Here is a 22,066-nt window from a genome sequence, read left to right as displayed (position 1 = left end):
GTGTAGAGACTGGCATTTTTTAAGTTGTCATACTAATGTAGCATGCAAAGTAAGTTATCAGAGCCACCAGAACAATAGTGCTTATGTTGTTTCTAGTTTGTTGGTAAACACTGTGCACTTACAAAGCTGCTATAGCAATTAGGCTCCCTAAGAGGAAATGGCTGAATTTGAGTATTGCAGTGCATATTTAGATGGGTCTTAGATTCAACGTGTCACCGAACTGCAGTCCTAGGAGGTAAGTAGCCCTATAGCAGAGCACAGAGAGGAAGGGATAAAGGACTCAGAAAATGGAGGGAGAAAAAAAGAGAAAGGAAGGAAAAGGAAGGAAAAAGATGCACTCACTGTTTGGAATTGTTCAAAATATTTTGACATGTTACCTTCCTAACAGCAGGCTTCATGGCAGGTCAGGTATTGCCTGCCTGAAGTACGTTACTTTTAGACCTGATTATCTGTTGTCTGTCCTCCAATAGCCAGCATAAAGGTACAAGCTGGTATAAATGCTGTTATAATTACTTCTGAATTATTCAGTAGAAATACAGACATGTGGCTTTGCCCCATACAGATGGAATTTGTTTTGCTACGAGGTCTGGCAGTGTTGAGATACGATATCAATAATCATGGAACCACAGTCTAAGTAAGCAGTAGCTTTCAGACATTTATGAGGTACAAAGACAGAAAGAGGCATAGAGATGCTTGAGCTCAGTAATCATTTTCCACTGTTGTGCTGCTGTCAAGGCAAAGTATGGAGGGAGATGAAAATCAGAGTAGGAGGAGTTCTACCTGCAGATAAAATGGAAAAAGGTTTTATTATTCTTTCACAAGAGACTGAAGAGTAGAACTAGATGATGAAGGGTAGAACTAGATGATGAAGGCAAGCTTCAAAGAGAAGTAATAAAAAACAGTGTTTTTTTGTTTTAAAAAAAAAACTGGGACTCAAGTTAAAATAGTAAAATGCTAAAGCACACTGAAATCTGAGGGCATTATTAATCTTGCACCTGATCTGTGTTTATTGAGGTAGGCCTACATATGATCTTAGTGAGTATTTACATGAAAGATGAAGTTACCAGTATGAAAGTAATCCCTGTTTATGTAGAAAAAAAGTTCAATACATGTTTTAGTACAGTGTTTTCTAAGTGTTCTGTGTCTGAATGGGAACTGGACTGGCGTCCTGTGATTCTATCAAAAAGTTTTTGTGTGGGTGTTGGGAAACACTGTACAGTCATAGTGTGTATCCAATCTTTTTAACTGTTCCAGAACACAGATTTTGTTTATAATTTGGGGAAAAAAAAGGGCCATTTTTCACTTCAAAACTTGTGATTCCACTGGCAATGGGTGGAATTCATACACAGGGAAAAAAATCTATGTATATTTTAAATTTCTTCAGGAAGAAGCAAATTAGTTTATTGCGGCTGAACACAAATGATAGATAAAGTCCTTTCCTTTTGGATCCCAGATGACAATGTGGGTTATCTATTACAGAGCTTTATGGTGGGGTAGCTGCAGGTCATGAGCAAATACACGTAAGTATTTAATATCGTTGACCTGTCTAAAGTTGCAATCCAGTCAAGGGCTGTTTATGGCATATAGCTTTCACAAAGTACAGCAGGACTATTTGGACTTTTTTAGTGTGTAAGATTCTTGGCATGGTTTCCAGTCTAGGTGGAGCAGAAAGCCATTAGAGACAGCACAGATTCCAAATGTCTAATTGTTTTAAAAGGAAGAGTAGTAAGTGCATGTACAGTTTTAGTCCCAGGGCAAGGGGAAACTTAGTGATCCCTCCCTTCCCATGCTTTATTTAATCAGAAAAGAAATGACTCCTATTTTTATCTATTTATCTACAATTAGAGGGGTGTTCTGAACATTAGTTAGTATTTGTATAGTGTTTTGAAAACATGAAATACTGTGTATCTATGATATATTATTTGTGCCCCTTTAAAATATCAGTTATATCAGAAAAAGATGGCTTTTTAAAATTTAATTTAGGACAAGGTCCTCTGTAGGAAAAGGATTTGCTGATGGAAAAGAAGACGACATTGTTTGGAATTGTATTTTTTAAGCTAAATTACTTGCAGAATCATGTGTTGGGAAATGAGACTGACACTTTCTGCTTTGCAAATATCTGGATTTCATTTTTTTTTTCCTTCTTTGCACAGTTGATTTGAACCTCACAAGAGGCTGGCCATTTGTTTCTCATGAACCAGGAGTCAGTAGTATTCTAGCTTTGTCCTCACCTTGTTGTCGTCTAAATGGAATGCAGTACCGTTTTTTGGCTCTTGGAAAATTTTATTTTAGGGCATTATCAGCCTCCTTAAAATGTCTCCCGCCCACCACTACCTACTGTTTCAAATCTATGAAAAATCCAAGCTTTTTGAGAAATGGCATGCACTTTTTCTGTTGCTGTTGAACTGATATATTTTCCTTTGTTAACAGGGTGATATGAAATATGCTTTTTTCCCATGTTTTCCTTCATGTTTTCCTATTCCTTTGAGCCGTGCTTTCTCTGGCAGTGTTCCAGAGCAAAGGATGTTGTTTCCCCAAAGGATTACTTAATATATGTATATAATTTAAAACCCAACAATCTCAAGGTCTTTTTCTTTGTATCAAAATACTGGTCTCTGGTAGACCTGAGGACATGAGAGAGCATGTCTGAGAGAACGTCTGAAGTCTCACAGTCACCATTAAAGTAGGTAGGATCAATTTCTTTAAAAATACTGCTCTTTGCTTTCTACCACTTCTTATCATGATTAGTTTTGGGTCCCTTTTAAAGACATATCATTTGACTTATTAAATGAATATGCTGTTTTACTGTAGTAGTAATAATAATCCAAAAACAATTACCTGTGCAGCTGTCTGAAAGACTCTGGTATTTTGAAAACCATATCTGCTATGAATCACAGAGCAGACTTAGCTGTTATTGAAAATCCAGACTGCCCAGTGTTCCAAAGTAATGTTCTGTCTGACATTTACTGAATAGGGCATAGTTATCAAAGAAACTGGAGAGATTGCAGTAATTACACTGAATCTTTATCTCTGCTCTGATATGTAGCTGACAATAAAGGATGTGGAAAATAAATGTATTCATTTTAATGCATCCATTTATGCAGTGTTTCTTAAGAGCAGGTGGCAGTACAGGAGAGTTTTCACATCTTAGATAGCAGTTTTAAAGAATTAGCTCTTTCATAAACTCTGCTTCCATGTTTCTCTGTGATTTAAACTATATCATTTGATAATCATATACATCTGTGACTTCGGCTGAGGTCCTTGGGAGGAGAGGGTACTTGATCTAACATTTCCCCTTTACACTTGTTTCTCTTGAAAAAGTTTGTTATGTGAATGCCTGTTTAATCTCAATAAATTAAGAATTTGTTTTTGTATTGAATTTTGTTGACATATCCATATGCCATGGTTAGATCATGCTTTCTTGACTACAGCAAGTTTGCTATCTTGATGTATCAATGTTTTAAGAGAGCTACTCTCACTTGGTGACCCATCTCCTAAAGACTAACAAAAGGGCTTGACATGGGAATAAATTATTCGTCAACACAGAGTGTTTGGTCTTGTTGGAGATGAAAATACTAGATGAAATAAAACAAGAATGTCAAGATCATTTCATAAGAATTATCCTGGTATAATCATCAAGGTTTTCAAGAGTCATAGCAATTTGTACAAACCATGTCTTTTTTGTCTTAGTGACTGTGTTTTGTCTTTAGAGCCATAGTTATGCAATGTAATTAACTGTCAAGGGAATTTGGGTTTTTGCTACATATTGCCATTCCAACAGATGCCTGTGTTTTAACTCTGCCCGGCATAAAGCCTGGCTGCTTTTAGCTTAAATGCTCCTTCATTAGAAATATTGCCCTTCCTTGAGCAACAAGTGAAGAAATTCAGGTAGGATATCCAGAAGTGTTTGGACTCACCACTGTTGGGAATGCTTGTTCTGCTGTTAAATGTCTGAGAAATGAGTTTCCTATGGCAATGTGGTTTCCTTATTGACAACGTTATGATTTCTGTTCGTGTGTAAATCTGGTCTGGCTCGTCTATCTTAAACTCCCAGCGGACTCTTAGACTCTTGTTCTTTCCAAAGTGATTTTCAGGTTGTATGTCATCCGTGTTCTCTTTTCTTACAGATTGGCAGATAGGCTATAACCCATGCTTCTGCTCTCCTTTACTTTTTTTCTTCTTTCCAGCCCAGTATGCATCCTCCAATATCTGTGTTCAACTCATTGCTTTCCTTTAGTGCCTGGTAGCCATATATGCTATGGATGCATGAATGTATAGACTCACTGGTTGTTTCCATTGATCTGCTCTAAGCCCTGGCTGTGTTTGGCAGACACAACTCAGCAGCTGTGAGCTGTTGCCAGGCTGCACAATGCACTCTTCATTTGGAAAGTGTAGCCACTGATGTGTAAGTTAGCGGCTGCCTGAGGCCAGAGACTGACTCTTGTGTTCTTTGTTTTAAAGAACAGGATCCTACTACTGTAGCTGCTCTGAGCTTGGGAGCAAGCTGTCCCTGCAGGATGGAACAAATTTTCACTACCATTTTCTAAGCATCACTACTGCAGTTGATATTGATGAGAAATTGATTGAATGAAAGACGTTATCATAAATATATCTGCTATATTACTCAGTACCTGTGAAAACGCTTTAAATATGTCTTTGTAAAAGAAAAGAAAAAGTCCCAGAAACAGTCGTTGGATTTTTTGAAGACATACATTTTGAATATTTGTATGTGTTTCTGTGTCTGTAAGTGTATTTGTAAATAGTTGCAGCTAAGACATTAAACAGTACTTCTGTGTATTGTTTGATTATTGTATTGATGATTGGATCTTGCAGTATTCCTAAGAACTGTATCGTGTTTTCTTGTTGTGAACTTGTGTCATGAGAAATATCTGTTTCTTTCCTCTGCTAAGTACCTATTTGATGAGCTGTTCTAATAGTAATTTTCCAGGGGTCAGTGGTATAATGGTGATTTAGTCTGGCAGTCAGAGATAGGGCAGCTGAACACTTTGTCCAAATTTAGAGGAATCGTACCATCCGTATCTGTTTACTGGTCACAGTTTGTGTGTTGCTCCAAGGCTTCATAAGCTGTTCCACAGACTTTTGTAACCGTACAAAAATAGAATGTTCTGTTCTGTCAGCTATTGGTGGTTTTGGCAAGACAAAATGTTACAAATTTACTGGAATACAGTTACAGTTGTGATAATCTGAAAGTGAAATCATATTTGTATTTCCTACTTACTGTACTAATAGACTGATCTGATACTTTCAGGACATGGCATTGTGCCAAATATTGCCAGCATTTTCTGAAGTTAAAGTTTACCTTAAGTCTTGATGTTTTGATCAGTCCATCATCTCCTGCCTGCTGTAATGAGATGAATATGTGCTAACAACACTTTAGAATAAAACCTATCAATGGCGTTGAGTACAGATAAACATGAGGTTATGTAAGGCACCGTGTTTTGTCAGGAAGCCACTGAGCAGTGTCTTCTGCTGCCTCTGCTGTAAGAATGGCAGCTTGTGGCCAGAGAGACAGCTGGAGGGCAGTACCTTTGTAAATTGCTTCCATGACACTTGCTAAATCTTGCTTTAGTGCTGTGAAGTTCAACACTAATGTCTGTCGTCAGTTGTGTTGCTCACAATTATGTAAATGCCATGCTGAGGGACTGCATATGTGGTTTATGTGCGGGGATACCATAGTTAGTGACACAAGTGAAGTGCTTTCATGTAAAGTTTTCTATCTTTTACTTCTGTTATTAAAAGCTTGATCCTAATAGGCATGCATCCTTTTCTTGGATCTCTGTGTATTTAAATGTAATTGCTGACTTTGATTGAGTGTGCTATCCATACTAGGTATCCAGAATAATTATTCTTTGCCTTCTTGCCAATATAACTGACACTACATTAAATTTTTTGTCAGCTCAGTAAGAATAGCTGAAATCATGTATTCTTTTTGTTGTTGGCTAGTGTAGGTGTGCTATCAAAACTCTAGAAGTGTAGATCAGATGCAGAATTTCTGTTTTTTTTTCTATGGGGAACTGCCCTACCTGAGTGTGGAATGCAAAGTTTTGCTTTGACTATATTTTATTTGACAGTGCAGACAAACTACACAAGTAATATTCATACCAGATGAAGAACCCTCTCATAGAAGCATCAATCACTTTCTGCCACAAAATTACTTTTTTTTTATTATTATTATTTTTTTTCTTCCTCTCTTCTCAGCCCTTCCCTCCCCATGTAAATTGTGCTGGGTTTTCTAGAACTAGTTTCATGTGGAGATTGGATATTATGTGAAAGTTTAGTCTGGGCCAAATTCAGATTTATTTTTGCTTTTTGAAGTTTTATGTTTACAGTACCTCTCAGCACCTAGAAAGGTATGTGAAGGAAGCTTGATAATATGGTTGAGGAGGTTGATTGCAAACAGACTACTAAAATAGCAAAGGCTTAGGTGCTTTTTACCTCTGTCTTTCATACATACTGGCATACGCAGTACCTTAGCATGAGAACAGAAATCTTTCTTTAAATGATGAAAGATTATGATACCTTAGGGAGAGTTATGAAAAATGCCTAAAAAAAACCACAAACTGAGTGTGCATAAAGGAAAAGTTCTTACAGAAAATTTGAATTGATACCTTAGGTAAAGAAGTAACTACAGTAATTTAGAGCCTGGTAAATAAAAATGTAATTTTGCTCTACAGGGTAGCATCCCTGATATACTGGCAACTTTTAGTACGTTGCTTTTTTTTTTTTTTCTTTTTTTTTTCCCTATGTGACTTTGTCACTTGTTTTAGAATTCAGCTGAATTCTAGAATACATGTGACATGAATTCTTTTATTACAGTTTCTATAAATCAGAATAGAAACTTTTCTGGTTCACTTCAATTGTATTTTTCCAGCCAACATGTCTGGATAGCAGAAGAAACAGCAGTGTAGTTTTCACTGCGTTTTGAGAGTCCATCTGAGAACCACATGCCTTGTACCAAAAGGCATCCATGTAGCACTGGGTGGAGAGAGACTGTGAACGAGACTGCATCAGACCAGATAGCATGATATTCTTACTCTGAAAAATAAAACCCTCTTCAGATCTTTCTGTGCAGAGTTAAGTGTTGACCCAGCATCATGATTTCAAATGTACTTAATCGTTCAGTGCAAGCAAGCTCTATTCCAGATGTAAATCCTCAGACTCATTGCTGGGATCTCTCAACCGGGTATATCTTTTGCCTTCATGTTATCTTATGGATTTTTTCTTGTACCATTTTACCCTTGCTAGAAATGTCTTAGATCTATTTAAATAACATAGAAAAACTATCAAGCTTACATTATTAAATAAAATAGGTAATAGAGCACCCAAAATGATTGTAGAGAAACACACGAACCCATCTGCTTTAAATAAGCTGTTTTCTGCATGGGATAGCTTCATTATACCAACATCTAATAAATCATGGTGTTGTACTTCTTTCAACACAGCAGTGGTTTCAGTTATTTAGTTATATTTCAGCTGAAGTTAAGTCTATAGCTTTTATTTCATACTTTTAAAAGTCCAGACATTCCCTTTGAAAGTATGCAGCATTACTGAAAATAAGTTCTTCTAGACTCCAACAGACTTACTTCAGACTACTCTGATGTGGTTATAACATCTGCCAGTCAGAAGCGGGGTGCTTATTGCTCTAAACTAATCCCTGTCTACAACAGATTCCTGAGGCTTAGATGTTAATGGAATGAATAACTTAATTCTTTTCAGGGTAGTGTTAATATTTTAGCTTTCTAAAGGTAGCAGGGACATTGATAACTCATTGCAGTGAAACATTATTTAGAGACTGTCATACTCTATGACATTATTCTGTAGCTTGCCCTTTTGGAAACAATGTAGATATATATTTTCGGGGTGGGGGGGGAGTGTGTTTTTTCTCTCAGTTGTTTTGCCACAAAATCATGGTGAAGGTTATAAGATTTTCTGAAGGATTCTAGTCACCTTGGAAATATCCTCACAAGAGTTCAATACTATGCTGTTTGTACACTTCGGGTACCCTGCCCAATATAGTCATGTCACCTACTTTTGGGCACTTCTCTGAGTCATTTCTTCCTTAAATTAGCTTCTAAATGTTTCCAGTTATTGTACAGATTCAAATATATGTGTAATTGTTTATTCTTGTATAGCAATTTCCAGCTGTCCCACTTTATAGTTCAGTAAAAAGATGGCTACAATGTGCATGTTTCAACAGTTGCTGCCCTGAGTTGATACTAAGGTTTGGGATTGTACAGTGCACTGTACAAAGGAACAGTGTCTTAATTTTCCTCTGTCTTAAGGAGTTTGTAATATAAAAAGGAAACCAAAAGTGCAACAGAAACACATGATAAAAATAGTACTGTGAACATATTTATCCATTTGCATTTTAATTTTAAAATAAATATTAGGACTTAATGCCTTGCCTTAGAGGGGTGGGAGTTGAAGTTGCATATTTATATCCCTAAAGTGATTTGTTTAGTCTTAGAACTAATTTATCTAAATAAAAACAACACTATTTTATGCATCATAAAATCTAATTTTACAAACTATGAATATGTATTTCAGTCTTGGATAAAGCCTGAGGAATTTACCTATTTTGCAAATACTGAAACTGGGCTATAACGTGTCAAATATAAAACTGTTCTTACTCTTCTAATTTTTGCTACTGTGAAGTTAAACACTGCTGCCAGTGATACGCCATTGCCTAGTTCTTACCACAGTGTTGCCATTGATTCTGTAAATAGTTTTAGTCAAATTGCTTAATTTTTGCTGCTGAATTCTCTCTTTTTTCATAGACACAGTATTTTTGACAGTTGGTATTTTTCAGGAGATGCTTACTGTTTATGTTTAAGTGCAAGCATCCAGTTGTGATTTTAAAGACAAACAAACAAAAAAAACCACCTTGACTTAAAAAGCCAGAGCAGGGCACATCTTAAAAACAGTGAAGTATAGAATTAACATTAAAATGTTCCCTGCATTAAAGTATGTGCTATTGTCTGTTTTTGTTCTGTTTTCCTACAAATAAAATGTTATGGAATATGCAGAGTGGATGTGGATATAGGAGAAGACACCACCACAAACTCCCAATTGTGAATGAGAATGTACCTCATGTTTACAACACACAAGCATAACAACAATGGGGAAAAGGCATTCCCATTAAAAGTGTGCTCATAGAAGGCACGCTGACAAAACCTACAATGACAAAACTGTACAGCCTCATCTACAGAGCATATCTTTGCATTGGCTGTTCCTGTACATCATACTTTATTACTTGGGCTTGGACAAGAGCTATACTGCGTGTCAAGCTTACTTGCTTCTAATGCATGGTTCTGCTACCCCTGCCATGTAGATTTCAGTTACAAAATGAGGCAGACACACAGACACCCTCACTTTTGTCTCTGCACCACTCTTCTCCCACCCCCATCACTCACCTTCATACCCCTGCTAAAGAGCTCCCACCATCACAGCAGTGCTGGTTTGCTACTGTGGCTCTCAGATATATAGGTCATGGCATTCATTGTGAATCCCTTGGGAATACCTGTACCTCATCTGTAAACTGTGCTTCACATGCCAAGAAGCACTGGCAGGGGTTATCCAGAAGGGAGTCTTTGGATGCTGTAGTAGTCCCTATTGTCATAAGAAATAAACATGGTGTTCCTTTGAAAGACTACATCTGAGTTTTTGAAATGACTCCATGGAAGCTGAATACCTAAATCCCAGGGAAATAAGTTTGGACTCTGAAATTCTTTGACTGCTTTGAAAACTCTGAGTTACATTTCTGGATACAGATTCCAAGGTTCTCTCTCTAATATATGCAAGACTGTAATCTTAGTTCAAGTGAGCTTTCTACATCCATATCTTTTCAATTCAGAAAAGTGTGCTAAGTTTCCTTGAGATATTGAAGGGAAGTACTAATACAGTCCAATATTAGCTTCCATAGATAAACAACAGGGAAATGTATTGGTGAGTGTTTGATCTACTTTTCTCCATGTAGCAATTTATATCTACTGCTACATAAATAGCTATGGTGCTAGTCTGGAGGCCTAAAATCTCTAAAGTTAGTTGGATAAATACTCTTCTACTGTATGTGTTTCAATAAAGTCACTAAAGACAGTAAATCAAGTCAGCTTCCCTCCTTTTCTTTATTTACCTCTCCAAAAAACAGCCTATCCCAGCAGTCAGCAGGGGAGGTGTTTATGTTGGGTTTCCATATTCTTTCATGAATTATTCAGTTCACAAACCTGTTTTAACGTGTGAGGTTTTGATGGTTCAAAATGGTGCTGTTTCACATCTGAGGTGACCATCCTTACATTGGTCCAAGTTTTCATCTTCTTACAGAAGCAGTAGTGGTAGATGTAACCAAGTGTTGGAAGTTGTTTGTTTTTTTTAAAACCTCCTGTAGATTCCCTCAACATTGCATTTCCCTTTATTTCATAGCCTCTCATGTATGCATCAAGTTCACTGGTTACCCGTTGTGTGACATCCCAGACACCTGGGAGAGCTGGGAATGTTCCAGAAGCAGCAGCAGCAATTTCAGTTCTGTTTAGTGCCAGGTCATTATTTTTTTTTAAAATGATCCTTCCAGATGATTTAGGTGAGCAACAACTTCAGTAATATTTCCAGGCAAGACACATCCTGCCCTAAGCTAAGGGGATAGCTATTATATTGTGGAACTCCTAAAGACAGTAATTTTTGGAGGAGAGCTTAAGAAAACAGTCCAATCTGAAAAAAAAATGGTGAGATTTAATGTTCATATGAAAAGAATACATGTTCTATTATCTAGAGTATTGTAATTAATTAACACTTGTAATGAAAGGAAGTAGTTATTCCCACATTATACATGAGCAAACAGTAAGGGCTTGTCTACACAGGGATGTTTTGCAGTTGTGCTGTTAGCCAGTGCGCTACTATATTTAAACAGCTGTAATTATGGTGGTAGAATTCCCTGAGTGAGACTCTACTTTGACTAAAAGCATGCCCTTTTCTGGCCTGAGGTATATTACTTTGGAAGCAATTTGAAATGAGCCAAAAAAAGGAAAAAAAAAAATAAAAAAAGCTTTTGGATCAATATAAAATAAGAGCAAATACACAGGAAGTTATACTATCCTATATTGCTTTCCTGGCTAGACAAGCCCTGGAAGGTCAGTAATGTATGTGCTTGTGTCACCATTCAACCTGCGTATTAATACAATATTACTCTCCTTGTATCTGCTCTCTTCTTCCTGTATCATAACTATTTATTGTCTCCATAACTGTAAGTCTTGTGCTTAGTCTAGAGGGGTGCTTTTGCAGAATAGTTCATATGTACAACAGTAATGCAAAAGGAGTAGAGAAGAGATTAGATCTCAGGGCGGTATTCTGAGCTGTATTATTTTTATGACAGGATGGATAATATTTATTTGTATTAATGTTGGATGTTAAATACATTCCTATTAGTGTTTAGTTGAAATGAAAGATACGTATGAGGAAAGCTCTGCAGCTCAAAGTCCAACCTGTTAGATCATATACATTCTCAGGAAGCTCTAAAGTCCACTGCAGACTAAGCTATTTTTTCTGATCAATTAGAACTGTAGAAAAAGTATAGGAAAAAAGACAATTAAATGAAGTGGGAATTGCCTTAGTCTATTTTTCTGTATTCCTTTGGGTAGTTTGGTCATAAGGGTAGATGAAGTAATTTCAAGTGTTCTTTGCAAACTGTATATATGACTTTTTTATTGTTTTGTTTAGAAGATGCAGATAATTTTTGATGTTACATTGATGATATTTGAAATTATGTCAACTGAAAATCTATACAAGTTACAGAAAATCAATATAAGTTACAGATAGAAAGGTCCATGAAATTGTGTACTCCATATCTGTGTCAACGTAAGAATGCTTCCCAAAGTGTCTTTGTTATCCAGTGTATGTTTTCTTCCCAAGCTGTATGCTTCCCAAGTCAAGGGATATTTAACACTTCCGTTGGGAAACCATTATACAACTCTTCTAAATTTTGTTTTCAGGAACCCATGTTTGGAAAGTATGTGTAGATGTTCTTAGTTTCACTCCTCACATCTACCATTCCAGCTGCATTTTTTTATTATTATTTTTAAGCTCACTTTCTATGTTTCTGTATTTTCATGTGCATAAGAGATTTGTGATTTTTCTCACTCAACAGACTGCGGCGAATGTGAGTGTACTAGACAAGTTTTCAAGTTAATGACGATCAGCTTCCAAGTCGTTCCTCCTGGACAACGATTCATTCACAGACTTTAAACTATTTTGTTCCTTTCTTTCTTTCTTTTCTTCTTTCCACCCTTGATATGTTTAAATTGCATGATTGCTTACATAGATTCATACACCCAGTAACACCTCATAATAGTTGATTAGTGTTAATTCAAATACTGTTCAGCGAAGTAACCTTTGTATCTCAAAATCATAATTGTTTTCTTGCACTTAAGTAAGATTTCCCGTTGTTCATATATGTTCATGGCTATAGAATCACAGAATCATAGCATGGTTTGGGTTGGAAGAGACCTTCAAGACCACCCAGTTCCAAGCCCCTGCCATGGGCAGGGACGACTCCCACCAGACCAGGCTGCCCAAAGCCCCATCCAGCCTGGCCTTGAACACCTCCAGGGCTGGGGCATCCACAGCTTCTCTGGGCAGCCTGTGCCAGTGCCTCACCACCCTCTGAGTGAAGAATTTCCTCCTTACATCTAATCTAAACCTACCCTCTTTTAGTTTAAAGCCATTCCCCCTTGTCCTATCACCACACTCCCTGACTAGGAGTCCCTCCCCAGCTTTCCTGTACACCCCCTTTAAGTACTGGAAGGCCGCTATGAGGTCTCCCTGGAGCCTTCTCTTCTGTAGGCTGAACAACCCCAACTCTCCCAGTCTGTCTTCATATGTCATATTTTTATTCATTTGCATGTTTCTACCCATCGTGAATGAATTAGCACAAGCCCCTAACTCATAGAAAAATGAACAAAGTAGTCCCTTCTCCTGGTGAAAGGAGGAAAGTAGAAGTTACTTCTTTCAACTCTTAGGAAAGACGTACCTCGTAGATTTAAACTTCATAGGGAAAGGAAGGCTAATGTAAATGATGCCATTGCCTCCAAAGAGGCCAAAGGATTCAAAGAAAGAAGAGGAACTGGACGCAGGGATTCTGTTTGAGGATCTCTTGAATCCTCAAAATTTCTTTCACAAAATAAATCCTGGGTTTTTATGTCATTATGTGTCCATCAGCTATTTTTTCTCTTTCACAAGGCAAAACAAGTGATCTTTTTTCCTTTATCTGCTTGTGGCTCTGTAAATCTTCAGATTTACATCTGAATGCTGTTGGAGAACTCTTCAGTAGCCTTGCAGTCACGCTGTAAGAAGGTAAGAGAAGTCATTAGACCAGAAGTCTTTCTTACAAACATAACTTACAACTGTTGAATTACATAGAGTGTAATTTCACAGGGGCAGAGTTGTTCCAGTATATATAGGCCTGAGAGTATATAATCTTTTGCTATTTATTCCGTATTTCAGTTTCCTTTTTTTTTTTTTCCAATTCAGAATGTTGTCTAGTGCCTGTCTTATCCTGGACGTACTAATTGGTATAAACTTTTGCTTGTGATCATTTTCGTGCGGCATTTTTTACCCCTGTTGGGTGAAAAAGGTGTTGGCATGTTGAAAGGAGAGAGGACAGAAAGATATATGGGGGGAAATCTGCTTGTTAACTTGTGGTTAGAAGAGTCAGAATTTTTGTGTGTGTCTTTCATTCAGTTTTGTTTTATTTTTCAAAAGCAGTGAAATAAAATCTGCATTAGCAGAAGCACTTGTCTTGTTACTACTTTGCCAGTTTCTTGGCTCATGTTTCTGGCCCATTGGTGAATATTTCCAGCCTCAGACTGGACAGAGTTGTTGAATATTCCTGGACCTTTCAAGAAAAGTTTTCACCACCACTGCAGATATAAGAGAAAAGATGCCAAATCTTTGTTGGAGAATTGCCTAAGCAAGCAGTTCTCATTGGAAAAAGCATTTGGGTATCTTCTCATCTCACCACACCAGTTACACCCCATAATCCCACCCTGACCCAGATGGGACTTTCAGACTAAAGATTAGGGCAGCAGGGTTGTCTGGTAGGTTGCACTTTCATCAGTGTTTGTGTAATCTTCCAATTATGTGAAAGTGCAAACACTTTAATTTTTGAAACTCATTAGTGGGTAGCGCTTGTTTGAAGTGTTGCTTGTTTGAAGGATAGAACTGTTTGCTAAATGGTTGATAACTGACACATTAACTTTGTAAATCAAACTACAGTTTCTTCACAATGTTGTTGAGAACAGTGACTGAAATACATTTTTGATTTGTTTACATTTGTTTGAGGGAGGTCTTTAACCAATTTGATTATAGTTCATCTTCCAATTTTAACTTTCAAATACTTCACATTCTATTACAAAGCATAATGTATGGGAGAAAAGGAGGAACGTTCAGTTTCAAGCACTTGACGTGCATGAAATTAGATTTAGTCCTAATGTGATGAGCATTGGTACATATCATTAATTTTGCTTATTTAATTTTGTAGATGCTAATTTCATGTTTCAAAAGTGAGGATATTTTCTTATTTTTGCTCTCATGTCCAAATTCTGACCTTTTAGAAGAAGCTGGACCTTTCATTATCATTAATTTCTACTGTGCTTACTACTCCTTTAAAAAGTTCTGTTAGAGAGTCATAACACTGGAGCTGAAGACACTCATTCTGAGAAAATCTTTCTGGAATGAGAGAACGTAAACTACTACTACTACCTGTGGGTAAACTACCTTTGTTTGAGATAGCATAGTTTACTTTATCTCTTCTTTATTTTTTATGTCATTGTTAAAATGCAAAATTCTGGATGCCATTAATATAATGAACGATTTTTGTGTTTGGTTCTCATCTCTCAGGGAGCACAGACACATATGTTGCCTTGACTCAAGTAATCCTATGCAGTGATTTCAACAGAACTTTTCTTTCTTGAAGTCTGATATTAATCAAGCCAGAAATAGTTCAATGCTGATTATAGTCAAAAGGAAGAACAGGAAATACTGGAAGAAACTTTTATTAGTTCATTTGATTTTGATGCTGGTGCTGAGGAACGTAATTCACACAATTATTTCAGAACCGCAGGACAACTGCAATAAGATTTCCATTTCATTTAGCATGGTCAGAATTTTTCAGGTTTTTCTTTACCCCCAGACAAATGTGGCACTTGCCATATATATATATATATATATATTTATTTATTTATTTTCTGCTTCCATCTGTATCTTTTCTTTTGCTTGCTTAAGTCAACTAAATAAACTTCATGAGAAGGGAGAGGGCAGGGAGAGAAAATCATGGTTTTCTTAAATTACATATTGCTCATATGTGGGTGTGTTTGTATATATACATGTTGTATTTTAGACATAGGAATCTTCGTGCTGTTGCTCTGTCTCATGACAGGTCTGTATCTATATCATTTTATTCAATTTCTGATTCCTATTTGAGATTGTAGTCCTGAGTGATATAAATCTAATGCTGCCATATATATATAGATCTTAAAATCAGTTTATGTTCTTTTCCACTAACCCAGGGACCTAAAGGCATTTCACTATGACAGAGATCCTACTCTTTCCACTCCTTTTGTTCTGGCTTTCTTGAGCGAAGCATAGAAGCTCTCCTTTTCTGAAAAACAAAAAAAAAAATGTACCATGACCCATTTTAATTGTTTTACAACAGTGGGAGCAGTAAATAAAACTTACTCTGGCAACCCGTAAATGTTGGGGGCTGTGTAATAAAACCTATCTATGCAAATACGACTATTGAAAAGCATTTCTCAAGGGTTAGTTCAGCTGTTCACAGTGATAAAATACGTTATGCTTGGCAGAAGATAATGCTCGCCAGTTGAACAGCTGCAGAGTAAGTGACAAATGCTCTTCTAGAATTTTGTGAAGATGCAGTATCAGCCACCACCAGTAGTGGGTCAGATGTGTGGTAGGAAGAGAAGCTGCACACGCATGGAGCTGCTGGGGACTTGATCCACTAGCATGGTTTCCCTGAGACCTGTATAGCAATCTGTTGCGGCCCAACCAACTCCAGCAAATAACTGGGCCAAGGATGCACCAGTGCCTCTGTATGGGAACCGGAATACAGATAATTGGGACTATGAGAGTCCTGGCCTTGTGCTCAGGCCATGTTCAGATTTCAGTCTGCAGTGTTTTCAGCTGTGGCCTCTGCTTGAGGTTTCATAGGCGATCATGAATCCAGCCTGAGCTGAGGTTGGAAGTGGCTTCTGTTTATCCCACTCTTCCAAACAAGAGAAAACAAAAAAAAATCACTGTTCTTTTCCACTCCTCTGCATGACTCAGGATTTTAGTTCTTCACTGAACAATGAAGAGATAAGTGGTTATTTTCAGTTTTTGTTCTACAACTGGGACAGTGTTCCCTTTCTTTAGTGGCTATGCTGTTTTCATTGTAGGTAAACAAGGGTCAAAAAGCAAAATTCTTTGAAGTCAAGTAAATGATGATAAACCTTTTAAGGTTATAGATACAAACTAATTTTAATGGTGTTTTAACACTGAGCCTGTGATAACTGGCATTTTTTCTCTGACTAAATTCTGCTGTGTTTGCTTTCATAGAGCAGAAATTTTGTTTCAGAATTCAAGCTGGAGTAACCTCAGGATAACTGTAAACCAACTGCTCTCCCACAGCACAGTAAACACTGAATTCAGACCAGTTTACTCAAAGCTTTATTCAGACAGGTCTGGAAGCCTATAAGGATGGAGACTGCACAGCATCTCTGGGCAGCCCTTTCTTCTGCTTGATTGTCAGTTGAAAGGTTGTTCTACACATCCAGTTGGAACCTGCTTTTTTTCAGTTTATTCCCATTCTCTCTTTTCCTCCTGTGGTGTACCTCAGTAGTGAGCCTGTCTCTGTCTTATTGATAACCTCTTCACACCTACTGTCAGGCTGGTATTCAGCAAACATACCTCTTAAAATTGAGCCCAGGACATAATACTTGACGTTGTATACTGTAGTGGGTGAGCCTTGCTTGGCAGCCAAGGGCCACCCCAGCTGCTCACTCGCTCGCTCTGCCCTCAGTGTGGAAGAGTAGGAATGGGACAGCTAATGAGTCAAGGTAGAGACAGGGAGATTGTTTAACAGTTGCTGTGCTGGGTAAAACAGGCTCAATTTGGGAAAATGAAACTGAAAACACATGAGGAAAGCACCTTTACCGCCCCCTTTCCCAGGCTGAGGTCTGCTCCAGACTTCTCTCTCCAAGCCTTGCCGCAGGCTGCACTCCGTCCCCTCAGCACCGTGACAGGCCGCCCAAGGCAGCGGCGGGTGGGCTGAGCAGTGCGCTGCGGTTCCTCCCTGCTCCTCCTCTCTCCACACGCTTTTCCTCTGCTCTATCACAGGTTCTCCACAGGCTGTGGTTCCTTCAGGGAAGTTCCGCTCCAGAGAGAGCTCTCCACAGGCTGTGGTGGATATCTGCTCCCCCATGAAGCACCTTTTCCACGACCTCATCCTCCTCCGACCTCAGTGTTTCTTGTGCTGTTTCTGACTCTTTTTTCCTCCTCCTCTCTCTGGTGGTGTTCTTTTGTGCTTTCTTAGATACATTTTCCCAGAGGTGCCATGACCTTGGTAGTGGTGTGTGTTATGTTGGGACTGCTGGAGTCAGCTGGCATGGGACAGCCCCTGGCCTCTTCACACAGAGGCCTCCCCACCCCTGCAGCCCTCACTGCTAGCACCTTGACAAGGACACCCAATAACCACATGTGGAATTTGGGTAGTGACTGGGTTTTGGTTCCCTTCAAGCAATCTTTAATAGCTACAAGTGACATGTTTAGTCACGTAGCTTAGAAAGAAACTAGGTCAAGAATGGATGAACTGGAGAAACTTCAAGCAAGCTGCCTGTTACAATCCCTTGGAGGTTTGTTTGTTTGTTTTTTATTTCTGTCTGTTTTGGGACCTGCCATTTTAATCCTTGCTGCTAAGAGAAGATGTGGTTTGGCTGAAGTATGTAGGTACTTAACCATTGTCAGATAGCTTCTATGTTATCGCTGAACATTTCTTGCTGTTGGCTTCTGTCAGTGACTTGTTCTGTTTTTAACCTTCAGTTAATATATGTAAAGTGTACTGCTGTGTAGGAGAAATTTAGTGGTGGGTTCCTAAACTATTCATGGAATGGGCTGGAAGATAAGCTTAGTTTTAAACTCCAAATATTGAATGTATTTATGTGTATATCTGTCACCAAAGCTTTACTTAATGTCTGCTTTCCTTGTCTGAAAAAGGAGTTCACAAAATGTAATGAAAAACTGAGAGAAGAAGAAAGAATGAAAAAAATCTTTGATGAGCTTCATAAAGCTTCTAGAGAAATGTCTCTTATTGGTACTAAATGCCAAACTATATTGTCAGGGATACAGGACTTAGTTACAAAGTACCGTGAAGTATATTTTCAGGCCACTTCTGTGGAGTCAAAGATCTGATAACCTTTATAGATAATGGGAAATATTTCTGGGAATACTTATTCTAAAAAGGAGCCAGTTGTGCTGATGAAAACCTGTGATTAAAATAATAATAATAAAAAAATAAAAAGAATCTTTTATGCATGTAGCCTGGATGTTTATAAAGATTTCTAAAGAAAAAAAAAAAAGTATACTTATATGAAAACCTTGTTACGAGTGAAGTACTGAAGGTATTGTTCAAGTATAGTTTCAAATAATTCCAAAAAGTAAAGAAATGCTGTGAAGATAAAAGTTGGTAATTGTGCTCAGTGAGTGCCTGAGTTATATCAAAGTTACCGATACATACTTAAGCAGGGGGAGGTGGTTAGGAGCCCTTTGTTGTTGCTGGTAATTCAGAAGGGCTTTTAAAAATCTTTGATTTTATTAATCTTTTTAATGTAAAACTTACTTCCTCTTCTCATGTGGTACATACCCCTTCCGCATTTTACATTGTTGTATTTTGCTCATTTTTGTGATCCCTTCTGTGAAACTCACAGGAGCTGAGTTCTCTCATGCAGGGAATGAGTTGCTGGTGTGGTGGGGTTCAGTTTTGTATAGAGTCCAGAGGTGTGTTGTATGATTTTTTTTTTTGTAACCTTCTGTAATGAATCTTTTTCATTCCTGATTAAATTCCAGTAAAACTTTTGATTTCATTATAAGTTCTCATTTTGACATCATAGCATAGCATTAATTGGTTGTATGGCACACTGCCTCGATTAATTGGCTTTACAATGGCTTGCTTAGCTCTTATTTAAGTTTTCACTCCTATAGAAATATGACTGTGGGAATTAGCAAGTTAATGCCTCAGTGAAAAGTACTGTATAAATTGTAAGTGTTGTATAGTTGGCTGCTGTTAATAAATAATAAAGAATGTTTTATTCAAATGGAAAGGGAATCTTTTGGTTTGGGGAATTTCCAGAGAAACAGAAAACTGCTTTTACTGGAACTGCTGTCTTAACTTTCTTGGTCTTTGGTGACCACTCTAAATCGGTCATGGTACAGTACCTGTTTTCCAGATACTATTTTTAACTTTGATTGGAAGGTGCAGAGTGCAGAAATTATTTTCAGAAAGTGGTACATGAAATGCCTTTTGCAGAATAAAACGGCTTGGGTCAACTGAATTTACCAAATTAAACCTGAAATGATACTTAAATATTTTGCCCAAATAAATAAATAATTCCAGCTTTTCTGAGACGTACTATTTTATGCTCTTGAGTAGGTTGATTATAGAAGTATTAATGAATACATAGGGAACAACTAAATTTAAAAAAAACACCTGATGGCAGGAGTTGGATACATGATCCAATTAAAAACCGTGTTGTTGTTTTTTTTTAATACCAAGAAAAAAAATATTAAAATTGAACCTCACTGAAAAGAAAGGCTACTTGGGTGTTGTTTGAAACAGGATGATTGGATGTTTTAGCACTATTGCAATTCAAGCAATGCTAATTTTATCTCCGATTAGGAACTAATTTTGAAACTCTTCTAGTCATCTGGAATTTGCCAGAGTAATTGAATAATTGGATGCAGCATTTGTTGATGTGAAGGAGAACATGGCAGAATGCTGAAGTTTGGCTGTGTCTTTTCAAGTCTAGATGCCTTTTAAAGTTTTGTCAGTTTTAGAGGACATAGTAAGCTTTTTCTCTGTGATCTATGTGTCAGAAGAGGAGGAAGGGTTTTGTTTTCTGAAGAATGCAAGATGCTGAAAATTGCATGTGGTTTCTGGTCCTAACAGTGAATATAAAACATCCAGACAACTCTAGCTTCTTAAACCACTGAACATGAATAAAGAGATCACCTCTTTAAGTTTCAAGTTTGTACCAGCTTTGCAAAATATAATACCAGTTAATAAGTGGGTCATCACAGAAAAGACTGAACATTAGCGCAGATAGAGTTGACCTGTATCGCAGTCAGTTGTAGTTTGAACATTTTTAAGGTATGCTGAACAGGTTAAATAATCTCAAAGCAAATTTAAAACATATACTAAGACGTGCCTGATTACTAATAAAACTCTACTTCAAAATCACAACCTCTCAATCCATTCCTTTCAGAGTTACTGACAAGTTGGCAAGAATAGACTGTGCTATACTGTTAAAAGTTTCACAGCTGTCAAGAAAATTTGCCTGAATTTGAACAGGATTTCCTTCTGGAAATCAGACTAACAAGGAAGTAGCAAAAGTGGTTAAATGATGTTTCATAACAGATTTAGCTGCACAGAAGGAATGTAACAGGTAAAAGGTCATATCCTGTAAATGAAGCTCTCATTTCTCACTTGCCAGTAATTTATGAATTGTAACCAGATACAGCGTGTGATGTGGTTGAGTTTGGGATTTCAAGAGAAGATTTCAGTGGATTAATTGAATTCTGTAATGCTTACACAAAAACATTTAGGAATCTTGGACTAGAGTAGGGAGGAAGGAAGACTTCATCTCATAATTAGAAAAAGAGTGCTGGCCTTGATTATAGCACATAGTTTAAGTATAAACATGGGCAGATCTATTTTTTGTTTCTTAAAGTGTCAGAAAATAAGGTTGGAAATAAGCCAATATTAGAACGGAATTTTAAAAGAGGAAATACTTTACTGGTGGACGCTTTCATAGCCTGAATACATCCAGATGGATGCATCTAATACAAATTTGCACAGCGTAGAGAATAAACCTTTTTATTTTCTAACTTTTTCTTTTCTCATAACATGGAGATACTGTGGAACCCTATGGCATTTAGTTCTATGTGTTTGTGTCACTGCTGACAAACGGCATAGGCAACGGAAAAAAGTCAGCCTGCTTAGTTGTCAGCTCCCCATAGTCCCTCAGACCACAGTCAAGCTGAATGCTTGAAATCTCCCATGGTTAGAAGACCCAGCCAAGCCCCTGTCTCCCAGGAAGGAAGAGGTGACTGGCTGCCCTGACCTTTGTGAGTGCTAGCAGTTGCTAGGCTGATGCCTTTTATTTGGATGGGGGATTTCAGGGGACTGCTGGATAGACTAGTTTCTGTGAAATGAAGTCTCTTTGCCTATAAAAATCGTGCACATAAAATCTAAAGGATTATAAAGCAAACAGCAACCGTCTCTGAGGGAAGCAGGGTTTATGAAGGAAAAAGTATGCTTTTGGATTAAAAATGTGTTTTATGTTTTTTTGAGAATCCTTCTGTTGTCACTTAATATTTGTAGTCTGTATATATATGTTTCTGTTACCATTGTTGTTTTTTTTTCTTCTATTGGCTCTTGTGAGAAAGTTGATTCAGAAATTATTTAAAATTGAGTAGGATTCTTCAGACTAGAACTGAAGCAAGCTATGCAGGCCATCCTCATGAGGGCATGATCTTGAATACATTCACCCGAACAATATTGCTCATCAGTAACACAAGAACAGAATAAGATATCGATACGCTTCTAAATGAGACCCACAGAATAAGCTTTCTAAAATAAACGTCTCAGAAAAGAGAATTTTCTTAAGCAGAATGGGTAAGTGTGCTCCCTTGGGTCACTTTATGCTCCATCCATTTCAGTGAAACTTAAAAAAAAAAAAAAAGTAAAATAAAAAGGTTGCAAAAACAGAAATGGACTCCTTCCCATTTC

At 37.5% G+C, this 22,066-nt stretch overlaps 1 protein-coding gene across 9 annotated transcripts in view; it reads left to right on the top strand.

The window, feature by feature from the left end:
* Positions 1-22,066, top strand: part of MCC (MCC regulator of WNT signaling pathway) — a 200,412-nt gene that overhangs the window by 61,400 nt on the left and 116,946 nt on the right. The window contains exon 1 of one of the 9 annotated variants that reach the window (XM_040541687.1): positions 12,979-13,362. The exons of the other annotated variants lie outside the window; for them this stretch is intronic. Within the exon in view, the coding sequence (XP_040397621.1) occupies positions 13,315-13,362 (48 nt within the window). The 5' untranslated portion in view covers positions 12,979-13,314. Of the gene's footprint in view, positions 1-12,978; positions 13,363-22,066 lie in introns of those variants that run through there. 9 annotated transcript variants of the gene reach the window in all.

Source organism: Cygnus olor, chromosome Z, assembly GCF_009769625.2.
Source record: "Cygnus olor isolate bCygOlo1 chromosome Z, bCygOlo1.pri.v2, whole genome shotgun sequence".
In the NCBI taxonomy this organism is placed as follows: Eukaryota; Metazoa; Chordata; class Aves; order Anseriformes; family Anatidae; genus Cygnus; species Cygnus olor.
The sequence above is the reverse complement of the archived record's forward strand: the minus strand, read 5'-3'. Positions and strand labels throughout refer to the sequence as shown.